The sequence below is a fragment of the Phoxinus phoxinus genome (genome assembly GCF_949152265.1).
Source record: "Phoxinus phoxinus genome assembly, chromosome: 23".
Taxonomy (NCBI): Eukaryota; Metazoa; Chordata; class Actinopteri; order Cypriniformes; family Leuciscidae; genus Phoxinus; species Phoxinus phoxinus.
In genome coordinates, this window is record NC_136898.1 from 15,762,457 (window position 1) to 15,776,834 (window position 14,378).

General features: G+C 40.7%; 2 protein-coding genes across 7 annotated transcripts in view; one reads left to right on the top strand and one right to left on the bottom strand.

The window, feature by feature from the left end:
* Positions 1 to 298: 298 nt before the first annotated feature.
* On the top strand, positions 299 to 2,709 carry epob (erythropoietin b; the record flags this gene model as incomplete). The annotated part of the gene is given in 3 exon segments (XM_079599086.1): positions 299 to 468; positions 470 to 485; positions 2,132 to 2,709. Coding segments are annotated over 3 exon segments (351 nt in total). The 3' UTR covers positions 2,297 to 2,709.
* A 12-nt stretch (positions 2,710 to 2,721) lies between these two features.
* nlgn2b (neuroligin 2b) overlaps positions 2,722 to 14,378 on the bottom strand; it is a 184,869-nt gene continuing 173,212 nt past the window's right edge. For 5 of the 6 annotated variants that reach the window (XM_079599436.1, XM_079599437.1, XM_079599438.1 and 2 more), the window contains 5 exons: positions 14,032 to 14,217; positions 9,313 to 9,590; positions 9,046 to 9,199; positions 7,119 to 7,485; positions 2,722 to 7,026 (listed from right to left, as the gene is read on the bottom strand). In XM_079599436.1, the coding sequence (XP_079455562.1) occupies positions 6,117 to 7,026; positions 7,119 to 7,485; positions 9,046 to 9,199; positions 9,313 to 9,590; positions 14,032 to 14,217 (1,895 nt within the window). In that variant the 3' untranslated portion in view covers positions 2,722 to 6,116. The remainder of the gene's footprint in view (positions 7,027 to 7,118; positions 7,486 to 9,045; positions 9,200 to 9,312; positions 9,591 to 14,031; positions 14,218 to 14,378) is intronic. The other variant, XM_079599440.1, reaches the window with a different exon arrangement.

Sequence of the window (14,378 nt, forward strand, 5' to 3'; positions counted from 1 at the left end):
CGATTTGTTAATCTCGATAGCTGTAATAGTAGTAAAAGATTTCCACATGTAATGCTAGCCATTTCTTATGCAAACATGTCAGCCAATCACAGCAGTGAGGCGTTTACAATGAAGTCTCACACAGACACGCCCCTTCTAAAATCAGGGTAGGAAAAATGCCTTTTATTTCTAAATTATGACCATTTTTGATGTAAAAATCATTCTAACATTATAAGGGCACCCCAGGAAACATACAATAACAAAATAATCCAGTTCATGACCCCTTTACAGCAAGTGTATTATGTGAAGGCAAAGCAGTATGAAAGCATTTCAAATCATTGACAGATGTGTCCAGGTTCAGGCCATGGAGGTCCAGACTGGACGGTCTCTGCTGGCTCTGAGTACAGCGAAGAAAACAGTGAGCAACTCTTCTCTGGCCAGCACTCTGGATAACAACATCAGTAACATCCACATCCTCGGCCAGATCCTGCAGTCTTGATTTACAGGTATAGTAAGAGTGTCAGAGTGAAGTCTTGTTTCTTCTTGACAATTCTGACATTAACATCTAGCATGAGCCTCTTAGCTAATTTGGCATTCTAGGAAATTGTGCAAACGTGCAGTCTGCCCTTTAATTCCTCTCTCTCTTATGTTGGCTGCAGTCAAAGCGGCAGCATGATTCTGGGAAGTGCGTTTTGTTTCCCCAAAGCTTGATAGTTCAGTGACTGTGAGGTGAAGTGTAGTGCTGTGGAGACGATATACACAGATATTTCATGTGTTCTAGCTCAAGCTCACCTGGTTTGTCTGCATGTTAGAAATATGGCCAAGTCAAAAGAATTGTCCAAAAAGTTAAGAGAAGATATCATTGCCCTTCACAAACAAGGAACAGGATACAAAAAGATAACAAAGGCACTAAATGTTCCTAGAGACAACATTGGAAGCATAGTTTGCAAGTTCAAAGTTAAAGAGACAGTGGTTACACTACCTGGACGGAGCAGAACAAGGAATATATGAACTGCTGCAGAAAAACTCTTGAGTGACTGCAAAAGACTTGCAGCAAGACTTGGTGGCAACAGGCACTGAGGTTTCAGCTTGCACAGTAAGGCGCGTACTAAATGCATGCCAGAACTCCAAGACATCCACCACACTACTGACCCAAAAGAAAAGTCACCTCCAATTTGCTTTAAATCATATAAATAAGCTACAGAAGTTTTGGGATTCTGTTCTTGGAGTGAATAAACAAAACTGGAACTTTTCAGCCCTATGGATCAGCGGTATGTCTGGAGGAAGAAGAATGAAGCATATGCTGAAAAGAACACTGTGCCTCCAGTTGTGTTCAGTGACGGTGGCTCTGTGATGCTCTGGGGCTGCTTTGTGTCCTCTGGCACTGGAAACCTGCAGCGTGTTCAAGGGAAGATGGATTCATTAAAGTATCAGGAAATCCTAGGAGAAAACGTCATGCTATCACTGAGGAAGATGAGGCTTGGGCGTCATTGGACCGTCCAACAGGACAATGATCCCAAGCATACCTCAAATTCCACCAAGGCTTTGAATATTACTGAACTGGAGGGCATTGACAATGAGGAATGGGCTAAGATTCCTCAGAAACGCTGCCAGAAGCTGGTGTCTGGTTAAGGGTTAAATAATTTTGAGACTGCAGAAGTCATTAAAAGTGGCATTTTCAGTTGAATTTGGGGAAACCACTTGAAACATTTGTTGTGTTGAGCTATTTCAATTACTTTTGTTTCATTTACATTGGGGGTTGAATAATTTCTATAATTTTCAATATATGTATATTGAATTACCAAACTTTTATCGGTTATTGAAAATGATTGATTTGATTGAATTCTAAATATGTAATTCAGTCTAATGGGATTTTTCGCACCATAGTAAACCACGGCCCCAATATATGATTCGTTGCTGTCTGTAACAATGAGAATGAATTAAAGGCTGCATCAATATATATCAATCACCATCAGTGAACCATTCCCAGGGTGCTAACATATAATGAATCATGCTTGAAATATAACACTAGAGTACAATACATGAAATGGGAGAGGTAACTAACTATCAGATTTTTAGAGCTGCAATCTATCCATTTCATACATTTTTGGGATGATCAATTTTCTCTAATTAGTCGGCTCTGTTTCCGCAGCAGGCCAGGTCCACAGTTCTTCCAGATGATTCAGCTCCTGCCAGCTCACAGATGCAGGAGGTCTCCTCTCCCCCAGAACTTCTGCAGGTGCAGAGCAGTTTCCTGCGAGGCAAAGTCAGACTCCTGCTTTCAGCTGCACCAGCCTGCCAGCGGCAAAACAGCTGATTCGAGGAACTGTTTACAACAGTCGGGCATACACAAACCCGGACAAAAAACACTTGATTGTGACTCCTTCCTCAATCTTAAAGAGCTTACGCTTTCCGGGTGTCGCTCTCCAAACGCTCTATTGCATTTAAAAGCCTGCAGTCATCTAAAGTATGCATCACGTGCAGAGTGAAGCAAAACGGTAGAGACACCTTGACGTATTCAACAAGGCGATCATGGCAGAGGAGCCTGCGGAGGAACATGTCAGAGCCCACAAGTGGACCCGTCGCAGGCTCAAAGGCTCATAGCGGTTTGGCGAACAGCTTGTCCAGCTGGATAAGGACACCTGGACTATAGTACACGCGAGACACTTTTATTTAATTATCTTTGTATGTGTTTTTCTACAAATCCATGAATTCTGCTGCTATTTGTTTTTGTTTCTCTTTCTGGGATGTGTACTACGTTTAAGCGCAGGACCAAAGGTCTGTTTAGGGTTCAGCCAGGTTTGCCATGTGGACGCAACACTGTGAGGCTTCCATCTACAGGACAAAACGAGTTTAAATGGAACTGTAAGAATACATAAATAGAATAAGCAAATAAAAACGGTTCATATTATTTTTTGAAAGTAGACATAATTTAGGACAACAACATGCAAAGAAGGAGACAGGCCTGTCTGTATGTTTAATAGCCTTTTTAATGTTGTCCAGTTCAGATACACAACATACAGTGTGTAGTAGCCTGTATAGGAAATAGAAATATGAATTTCATTCTTTAGACCAGTTGCGGTCACACAGTCCCCTCATCAAGCCTTTTTTACGTTGCTGAAATTCAACAAAATGAAACTCAACAGGTGCAAGTCTTTTTTATTTTTTTTTGGCGACCAAGCATTAATACTCAACAGTTGTGTTTCTCAGTATTTTTTTCTTTAAATCCTCTATAATACATAGGCAACCCAGACAAAAAGTATCACCATGTATGTCTGGTGAGAGTGTGCTTTATATGTCTGTCAGTTGCCGGTAGAATCATCTCTCTCCCTTTATTTTGTAGAAAAATATGAACTGTTTAAATTCTCTACTTTGAAATATATGCAGCTCAAATTCACAACAAAGAGATAAGCCAGAACTCTGTGAAATCCCACTTTAACTCCAACAAAACTCCAATGGTTTGGGAAACATTAAATTTCTAAGAACTTACAACCAGGTAAGAGAAAACAAACACCCCACAGTGTCATTTAGTCCACTGAAGCGTAATGAAGAACACCCAGGAGAATGACTCAAACAGCAGGCCTCTCAAAAAAAAAAAGAAAGAAAAGAAAAAAGAAAAACGGCTGACTCTAGCGATTTGCAATAAAACGAGCTTCTCCAAATAAACTTTCTCATTTAACTCTCTCCAACAAAATATTCTGATTAGAGCCTGATCGGATCCACCCTCCGTTTTTCAAATGAAACAGAATCAGATGCAGCCGCGACTCTTTTGTCCGCCGCATTGTCGGGCCTTGCAGCAAATTTGACTTCCAAATGCAATTATTCTCATCAAATGCGCTCATTCTTGACTGAATATATCCTCTAATGTGGATTCGCTTCATTCCCGCTTCCCTCAACATTCATTACGATTTAATGTCTTTTGTCAAAAATATCTGTAAACCTTCAAATGAAAATCTAATGGGGTCTTCAGGAGGGATGTGATTGGATGAATGAGCTTGCACCTGTTTTTACAGTGGATACGATTGGCTGTGAACCCAACAATAAACAAAATATTTACAAAGACCATGTCATCTCTTACACTTATAAAAATGTACAGTTTGCATCTTGTGTTTTTCGTCATGGCATGACAGAAAGTGGTCTTGTGTGTTTTTCATCCACCCACCAACAAGAAACTCCAAAAACAAGACAACGAGAGAACAAAAAATGGATGGAGATGAGATCGGTGTGCACAGTTGCTTGCGTTATGGATCATAAATGTATATTTAAGTGGTGCGAGGAGTGATGCCTCGTCCACTGTAGAGTAGTGCACCTCTTCAGGCTGCGTAACGGTAGTGTGTTTAGTTTCTGACCGTCACCGTGGCTCAAACCTGATGTACGAAGCTTCCAGAGTCAGTCTCCAGAGCTCATTTAGAGGCCACATCTGTCCTGTTCCTCATACACACGCGAATGCAAACTGCCCATCTCCCATTTCCTCTCGGCCAGATCGTTCTCGGCACCCTGAAAGAGAGATTTCGGGAGAAAAAAAAAAACACTTTGAGAAGTGAGAGGTTGAATCAGAAGGTCTTATGGGGACTTGTGACAGGGCATATAACAAGATGTCCGCCTGATGACAAGTGAGCTCAAACTGAGATAATCACTCAAAGGTCAGTGTCAGTGAGGGGGAAGAATGTTCTGGACACGTCATGAGCTCTCTTGGGCTCTGGATAAAAGAGAGATACGGAGAGACTCCAGCTGTGCGGGGACGGGCGCAGGTGTTGATCCCGTCGCTCTGGACGTCCAACTCAGCAGAGTCCAAGTCTTGACGCCGAAACGGAGAGAAAGAGCGACAGCGAATGTTCCTTAACTCAATGTGGCGTAATGCGCGGGTAACTACAGAGGACTATACGAGCGGAGAGAGATAAAAGGGATAAAAAAGGAGAGGAGAGGATCGTGGATCTGATCAGTCCTTCTCTCTGAGATGAGCTTTGTCGTACGGCTTCCGTAATTATAAATGAAAAAAAGAAGGGAACTATTTATCCTCTTTATTATCGTCAATAATCAGTTTCATTTCCGGATACGACCATGTATCTACAGAGGGAAAAGAATCTCCAAATGAAGTGCACAAAATATAGCTGATGTAAAAAAAAAAAAAAGAGAGAAAAAAAAGAAAGAGATAGAGAGAGGAAGAGAGAGAAGACTATTGCAGAAAAAGACAACAATAAAAAGACAAATAATGAAGAGTCTTGAATCTCAAATGCGGAACAAATTCTCTTCAAGATGTCCATTTTCCTCTTAAAAAATAAATCATGCAAATTTCCCAAAGCGCAATCAAGGTATAAATTTAATTATTCTATATCTTTACTTTTTATTTATATATATATATGTATATATATATATATTTGTAGTAGTTGTATCTAGTTGTTCATTTCTCCCCATAGGCAAATAACAGTGACAGTGCAAAACAAAAAGCAAAAACAAACATAAAAACGAGAAAGAGACCAAAGAAAACAAAAACAAATTTGGCACTTTTTTCTCAATTCTGCAAATTCCTTGAATAAATCCAGTTCAGGCGATTCTCTCCACGTCCGTCCACAAGACTGCGTCTGATTGGACGATGATCACAGTACTTGGCACAAGAATGCTGGTAAAAATTAGATAGTAGAATCTTTTTTTTTCATTCATAGCCTTATAAGGTTATCAATAATACATATTTTACACGTATGTTTTCTTGATTTATAAAACAGTCCGAAGTAGGAAAAACTGTTCTTTTTTGGGGGACTAGAAACAGCTACAGAAGAGCAGAAGACTGTCAGGGAAGAAAAAAAGAAAAAGAAAGAGAAAGACTGCAATGTAACGTGAGTAAAAAAAAAAAGAAAGAAAAGAAAACAAGAAAAAAGAAAACAGGGGAGGGGATAGCTGCTGTATTGAGTGGGGAAAATGACGTTTCTCCACCCAAAACCTTCTCCGCTACTCAATCCAAGAACAAGAGGAGCAGGAAGAGTAAAACAAGAAAGAACGAGAGAAACAGTGTGTGCTGGGAGTTGACTTAAAAAGGACAGGAGCGGTGGGTTGGACAGTATCCGTGTAGAGCACCACTCTTAGTACCGGAGGTCTGTGTTCCTATGCGTTTGGGGGGCCCGGTCCCCTCAGAGGGGTCACTATACTCGCGTGGTGGAGTGCTGGTGGGGCAGGGCGTTGTTGCTGTGCCCAGCACTTGGTGCAGGGGCAGGGGGGTAAGTGTTGAAGGCATGCATGCCAGTGATGGTGCTGGGGATCATGGAAAGTGCGTTAGCCGTCATGAGTGGCACATCCTCGGGGGCCCGCCGTAGCGCCAGAGTGTAGTCTGGCGGGCACACGGGTGGTCTCAGGGGCTCCAGGTCGCCGAGGAGACCACGTGTTGGAAGGGGCGTGCCGTGGTCAAGCTCCACCCTCTGCTGCTTCATCTGCAAGGACATTAGCTCCTCCTCCTGGCTCAGTGCCAGGTCGTTATGGGGCGGAGCCCCCACAATGCCGATACCCGGCGCCGCCCCACGTTGGGGCGAGAGACGACGATGGCGCCGTTGCAGCAGCTCGTGCCGTTTGTCACGTTTGTAGTACAATGCAGCAAACGCCAGTACGTTGAGGAAGAGCAGCGACGCACCCACTGCTACCGTCACGCTCAGCTCCGTCGAATAGTCCCGCGTGTCACTCGGGAACGGGAAGCGAGGAGGCTGTTCGGAACCTTCGAGGTCCGGGTCGGGTGGGTAGGTCGAAACCGTGGGATGACGAGTAGAGCGTGTGCCTGGACTCTGAGGGGTGCCTTTCCAGACGGGCCGGTGCGTGCCGCCAGGCGGCAGTCGTGTGGTTAAGGAGGTGATGATCTCCTCATGGAGGGTGTGCAGGTGAGGAACCAGCTCAAGCCAGAAGGCCACTTTGTTGGCACGGTAATTGTCCCGGATGCGAGGCTTCAACCCGATGTGGAGGTACTGCTTGTCTTTAGAGCTGAACTTGGTCCAGATAACTTCTTCAAAGCGATTCGGCTTAGTATGGATGAACTTGGTATCCTGCGGCACTGGAATGTTCGGATCACTGGTAAAAAAAAGTTGACAGAAAGTCAGGACAGAAGAAGAAAATGGCATTTGTATTCTGGTCTCATTGAATGAACAAATTCGAACTCTCACCCCGTCTTGGCGAAGTTGGTCCAGTACGTCATCACTACAGCGCTGAGCATGACATCGTTCTTGGAAAAGTTGCAGGGAAATAGATCTGTGGCGCCCACCATGGGAACACCGAACACATAGGGGATCTCATCACCATGTGCTGCGTCTGCCCACTCGGGTCGCGCCTCCGTCTGGCAGTGGTGGTGGAAGGTATAAAAATAAACGGGGGACTGGAACTCGGCATGCAGCTTAGCTGTGGCCACTGCTGGCGCCACCCACTGGTGATCGGTGAAAAGTGCAAGTAGAGTTTTCCGCCGCATGTCACCGTTGTCACGGTCGGCCCAATCTGTGTACATGAACTTTATAGTCTCCCGCAATATGTCTTTACCTAAGAAGGGACAGAGAGAGACCAAGAGAGAAAAAGATGGATGTTGGATGATGGAAGACAGAGTTGGTTGTCACACAAAGCAGGGCACCTTGACCCAATATAGGAGACAATGAGACAGAAGCACCCAAGGTGAGGGGTAAAATTAGACTGATTACCTTGAACAACCGCTAAACGAATGTGTAGTGTCATTTGATGTGTACTCAATGCACATTTATGAAAGTTTTTTTCATCCTGCAGAATCTTCTTTGGAGCACTTTTGACTGAAATAACTTTTAATAGGTACTCAATTCAGTGCCTGAAAAAAATCCTACAAAATCATTTTATTAACATACTTTTTGTTGAATATGACAAATAATGTATTTTAAATTACAACAGAAGCAATAAATGGTCCTGCAAGTTTAGCATACAACTAACAGATAGATACCTTTCAGTGCTGGGTAGTAACTTATTATATGATTATGTAATCATATTACAAAAAATAAATACTAGCAATTAGATTCAATTATGGTTAGAAAAACGAAATCAGAATAGTTACTTTTTTATTGATTACATGATTACTTAATATTTACAAAATGGCAGTAAATTATTCACAATTCATTGATTCTCCCTACTTCTTCTTCTTTTATCTTTTAAGATTTCCTTTCTCAAACGTTTTGTGGAATTGCACACAGATCGGTCACTAGTCAGGCGACTATAATTACCAGTACATGGAAAAATTGAGAGGCCGCCCAGCATAAACAAATAAAACATTTAATCTTTTTTTTTGTAAGCTTATTATTTTGATTGGTTTTATTTTTATAATTTAACTTTTTACCGATTTAATTAACTAAGCTTTTCATAAACGTATGAATCCCTGCACTTCATGTTGTCACAAAATTGAATCATTTTTCTTTCTTTGTATTTTTTTATCAGTGTGGTACAAGATTATACAATTCAAATCAATATTATAAACAAGTTAGGTCAAAAGTAATCTAAAAGTAGTCGAAATATAGAACTTAAAATGTGTGATGTAATAGATTACGTTACTAACTTACATTTTTATCATGTAATTTGTATTCAGTAATGGATTTGTAAGTAATCTACCCAGCAAATTACATTAGTTTTCTAGTCTGTCACAATAACATGATCTATTTTTTTAACAGGCATTGCGGTCAGATGTTAACTCAGCAACTGCTCTGATGGATTCAGTGAGTTCAATTATTCAAGGATTTGATTCAAACTAATAAGTGGTAAGTCTTTATTAGTGGTTCATTAAAATTAACTAATTTATAAGAGTACTCAGGAATCAGATTATGCTTAGTCTATATGTATGTTTTTGAGTGTAGCCAGCATATGCAATGCAATAGAAATCCATATAGTTGTGCCATCATTTTGCACTTTCTCTTAAATCATAAAATTATAAAAAAATGTTTTTACATAAACACAGATGTTTAAAATAACTCTGCATGCATACAACTCAGTGAACAGTACAGTTTCTTTTGCAATTGCACTGTTGATTCAGTGGCGGCAATGGCAGTGCAAACACTGATGTTATAGTGCAAGTGTGTCTGTGAAACTCACCATCTGGGTATCCGTATAGGTTGTCCACAAAGTTGGATATGGTGTAGTCAAAGGAAGCAGCTGAAATTCCATCCTCACCCTCACTGTCATCTACAAATTTCAGCCCTTCACCCTGGTTCACCCCCAACAGGATGTCGTAGTTCAGGAACTCCCCCTGAGGACATTGCACAAATGTCACCCACAGTACTCACTTTCGCTAATGAACTGTCATGATTATACTCTGGGATCACTCGAAACTCGGGGACCTTGCAGTGTCCACAATCACACCTGCTGCATGAGGATCTCAGGGTCATCGGGCACCACGTCTCCGTCCACCACTGGCCCGAATGCGATGTGGTAACGGGCAGGTTGGATATCCTGATCCACCAGCTCCCTGAAGCTCTTCCTTCGCAGACAGTCCACCAGATCTGCAGTGTCGCTGTAGCTGCAGCCCACCTTCTTGGCCAGGATCTTGGTGTACATCAGGGGCCGGTAGTTCACTGACCAGCTGGATATGGCGGAGCCACTCTGAGCAATGGCCCTCTGGAACAATCCTGAAACCAGGGCTAGATATAAGCAATGACTAAGAAAAGTCAGATAGCAGGCTATAATGTGAATGAGTCAATGTGGACACTGAGTGTCCCATGACCATGAGCAAGATAAAGCCACTGAATATCTTTATCATTACACAAGGAAGGACAGTGGAACTTTTTTTCCCATCATTTTTTGCAGTTGTGTGAAACACAAATCAGATTTGATTTCATAATGTGCCATGCATACTCGGGTCCAAATTTACAATGTGGACTTTTGGAACTGTGCTAACATGGAGGAAGTTTTCTGAGGTCATGCTGGTCTTCAACAGGGTTTAACCAATAACAACACGAACCAGCAGTCAGGGGCTCGTTTTAATGTGTGTTTTAAATAGGGCAGGTAGAAACTCTGATTCACTTGAAAGAAAAAATGAGACAAAGTGAACTCAGCAGTGTTCGAAAACGCTCTGGATGAGCATGAGGAAACCATCTTGGATTTCAGAACCCTGCTGCACCGTTATGTAAAGTGTCCCACGGTTTTCATCTGCAGATTCTGTTATTAATTATTAAAATGTTCCCCCCACCCCCCCAGTCACACACACACACACACACACACACACACACACACACACACACACACACACACACACACACACACACACTACTCTATTACAAGACCCCCCAGCTCCAGTTCCCTATGAAATCAATTAAGAATCAGCTCAGCTGCAGTCCAACACTTCTGCATCACACACACATAGTTGTACATGCTGCTCATTATAAATTTGTCTCACATCTCTCCATTTTTATCACACGGCACTCATTATAAACTGGCATCAAATGCAGATGCATGTGTGATCTCGAGATAGCAGTATAAATCAGTCTCTCACACTCACACACACACACACACACACACACACACACACACACACACACACACACACACACACACACACACACACACACACACACACACACACACACACACACACACACACACACACACACACACACACACACACACACACACACACACACCGCGAGGCAGGGCCAAAAATCAGTCTCACTTTCACACTGCCGCACAATATATCAGTGTATTAAAAAAAATAGAACTTTAAAGGGTTAGTTCACCCCAAAATTTAAATTCTGTCAATTAACTACTTACTACTTATTAACTACTTACGTCTGAGATTAATATTTTGTAAAAGTGGTAAATTATGTTTTTTGCTTCAACATTTTAATGATGTCTTTACTACCTTTTTGTGCCTTGAAAAAGTGGTAGTTGTGTAACCGTCAATGGACGGACAGAAAGCTCTCAGATTTAATTAAACAGATCTTCAATTGTGTTCCGAAGATGAACGAAAGGCTTACAGGTTTGGAACGACATGAGGTTGAGTAATTAATGACAGAAATTTCCTTTAAACTTTTTAAAAGAACAGTTCCAAATATCCAAATACAAAAGTAATTCAGATTTTTTAAATGAGCTGAGGGTCAGTAAATGGGTCAATGGCAATTGAGAGCATCCATGATAAAGCGAAAGAAAAAACTATTCTAAAACCACATCATGTTCTTATAAATGTAATCTTTCTACTGATATTGGTTTTATATGGTTTTGAAGTAAGCTATAAGGAACTCGAGGCTTGTGCTGTATCGTGAATAAGTCACGGCTGAAGGGCGTTGTAAGGCACGTTGTTAGTGTCTGCAACCCCTTCAGCCGTGACTTATTAACCTTTTTACTGAATAACCTTTTATAAAACGGTTACCACAAAATACAAATGTTAAAGCTGAAAAATATGTATCTATGCAACTTTCATGAAGTAAAATCACTAAAAGCCTTCCTTCTGCTGGGAAAAATAGTCCCTGTCCGTAAACAGCAACAGAAGTTACATACATAATTTCACCATTAGATGGCGGCAAAAACTGTCTTTATGAGTGAGTCAGTCAGTAGAGAAGACTTTTACATTCAAAGGACTCAAACTTGTAAACACGGAAAACCAAGACGCAACTTACAAATGACTAGGGCACGGGAAAACCCCTTAACGTAACTGTTAAAAAGGACAAGATATCGCAGCGGACATTCAAACTGATTTTTTAAATTATAGGACTGACCTGAAGGGAAATGCTATGTCTACTGTAAATGCAGGTACACTCGCTTACTCGATCGCTCACAATACTCTACTATAGCTTCAATGATCAATATCAATGAGATCAAACATTTAAGTTGGCAAGAGTGGTTGCTTGCTAGGGGTGTTGTGTAGTGATACATAGAAGCGTTGGGTGAAGCGGTTATAGTGTTTTATCGTGAATAAAACATAGCTATTGACCAATCAGAATCAAGGATTGGAACTAATCGTTTTATAAAACCATTTTCAAGGAGTTTCAATTTCTCTAAAATACATTTACATTTACATACATACAATACATTTTGTTTACACCTTATGAGTGTACACAACAAAATATATTTTAAAGTAAATGTTTTGTTTCATACAGAAGCCATGAATTCAATTATTCATTCCAAAATGCACATTCTTTTTGCACATCTTGCAACCTCTCATTTTTTAAAATATTTTAAGAGACTTACTGACCTTGAAACTGCTTTTCAAATATTAATAAGAGTGAAGGAGACATGTTAAAATAATAATAATAATAGAATAATAGATTGTCAAACTACGTAATGACGTATTCTTTTTAAGAATTTTATTCTTTTATCTTGTCTCTTTATTGTGATATCAGGACAGTTGTATTATGTTGTTTTTGACTTTATGCCACCCCATATACATTTTAAATTTAATATAGAAATGAAAAAAAAAAAAAATCTCATCATAGGAGAGATGTATTCATGTCTTTCTACACTACCGTTCAAAAGTTTTGGGTCATTGTGTAACATTGTGATGTACAATTACAATAAATATTTTTCTATTTTAATATATTTTATAATTAATTTTTAGTGATGGCAAAGCTGAATTTTCAGCAGCCATTACTTTAGTCTTCAGTGTCACATGATCCTTCAGAGATCATTCTAATATGAAAGTGACATGTGAAGGCCAAGTATGGTATCCCACTTTGAATTTATCCTCTGCATTTATTTAACCCATCCAACTTAGTGCACAGTGCACACACATTAGGAGTGGTGAGTAGTGAACACACACACACTGCAAAGCGTTGACACACACCCAGTGGGAAGCCATTCACTGCGGCGCCCGGGGAGTGATTGGGGGTTAGGTGCCTTGTTTAAGGACACCTCAGTCAGTTACGTTGTAAATGTCCATAAATGTCTTGAACGTTATAAATGTCGTTATAAAATGTGCGGCACTTTTGATCAATAGATGCACCGATTACAATTTTCTAGGCCGATTCCGATTTCCGATTTTTCATTGACTTTGACCTGCCGATACCGATTTTAGTTTTTCGAACCATTTTACAGCACACACAAATATTTATTTTCTATTTTTTCTTTAAACCCTTTCACGCGTAAGTTTAAAATGTAATTTTTTACACCGCAGCCACAATAACACTGTATGACAGATGTGTCGCTTTTATTTCTTTTTTTATTCAAAATATTCAAAAACTTGCTTACCATGTCATAATCGATATTCCGATTCTCAAATACTTGTAAGTTAGTGTGTTTGGTCGTTTAAAAACCTTTATAAATAATCTTGATCTTGATCTATAACGTGAGAGGGGCGCCGCCATGTTGTCCTGTCAGTCGGATTTACAGCGCGTGAATTCATCAGTTTCTCCCGAAATACATGCACGAAAGTGGCCGGGGAACTGTGAGAAGAATAGAGTAAACTTTATAGTTACTTCCACTATGTTTGTCTGAAATGAATAACACACGTCGGCAAATAATATTTGAATAGATTGTTATTGCTGCCTCCACAGACATCAGTGTGTATTTTACAAACTCTAAATGTATTGTTTTACTCGTGCAAACATTATGTGGTTGAAAACACTGCATAGTTGAGATATATGACGGCGCTGAACGCGTCCGACTGGCTCAGCGCCAGAGCCAACGCGCGAAAGCACAGTTTGAATCTGGCAGTTATGCGACGTCACTGAACATTCTCAATGTCTAAATGTGGCACCGTACTCTCAGGGGCACAGAAATAAAAATCCCATATATGGGACTGTAGTCACCGTACTGCTCATGCTGCGCCCGAGTGCATTTGACCAGCATAAAATCGGCATATGTCAGACTGACCGGCCGATCATGGCCGATCATGTGAAAATCGGCCAATTCCGGTCACCAGCCGATCAATCGGTGCATCTCTATATCATTCCTCAGTGAATAAAAGTATTAATTTATGAAAAAGAAAAACTCTTACTGACCCCAAACTTTTGAATGGTAGTGTATGTATGAATTAAATTCCACATTGCATTACTGAATAAATTAATAGAGCCAGACACAAATGAGCATCCTAAAATTAGTAAATTTTAAAAACAGTAATTTTTTTGGGGCAACAGCAACAGAGGTTCAAACCTTCAGAATGATGGGATAGGATGAGAAGGTTGACGCAAGAGGCTCCGGCCCCGGAGCCAAATATGGTGATTCTCTCTGGGTCTCCTCCAAAGTATCCGATGTTCTCATTGAGCCAACGTAGAGCCTGAATCTGGTCCAGTAGCCCATAATTGCCCTTTGCAGACTGATCTCCAGTGCTCAGAAAACCTGCGGAGAGCAAGAGAGTTAGACCAGAGAAAAGATAACAGACAGTGTGGACCAAATGTATAAAAACAGCATGATCAATACATGTTGATCAGGATCAAGCACTCTGAGCCTGAGAAGAGCAAAGTGCATTAGTAAAGTGAAAGAATGAAATGAGGCAGAGG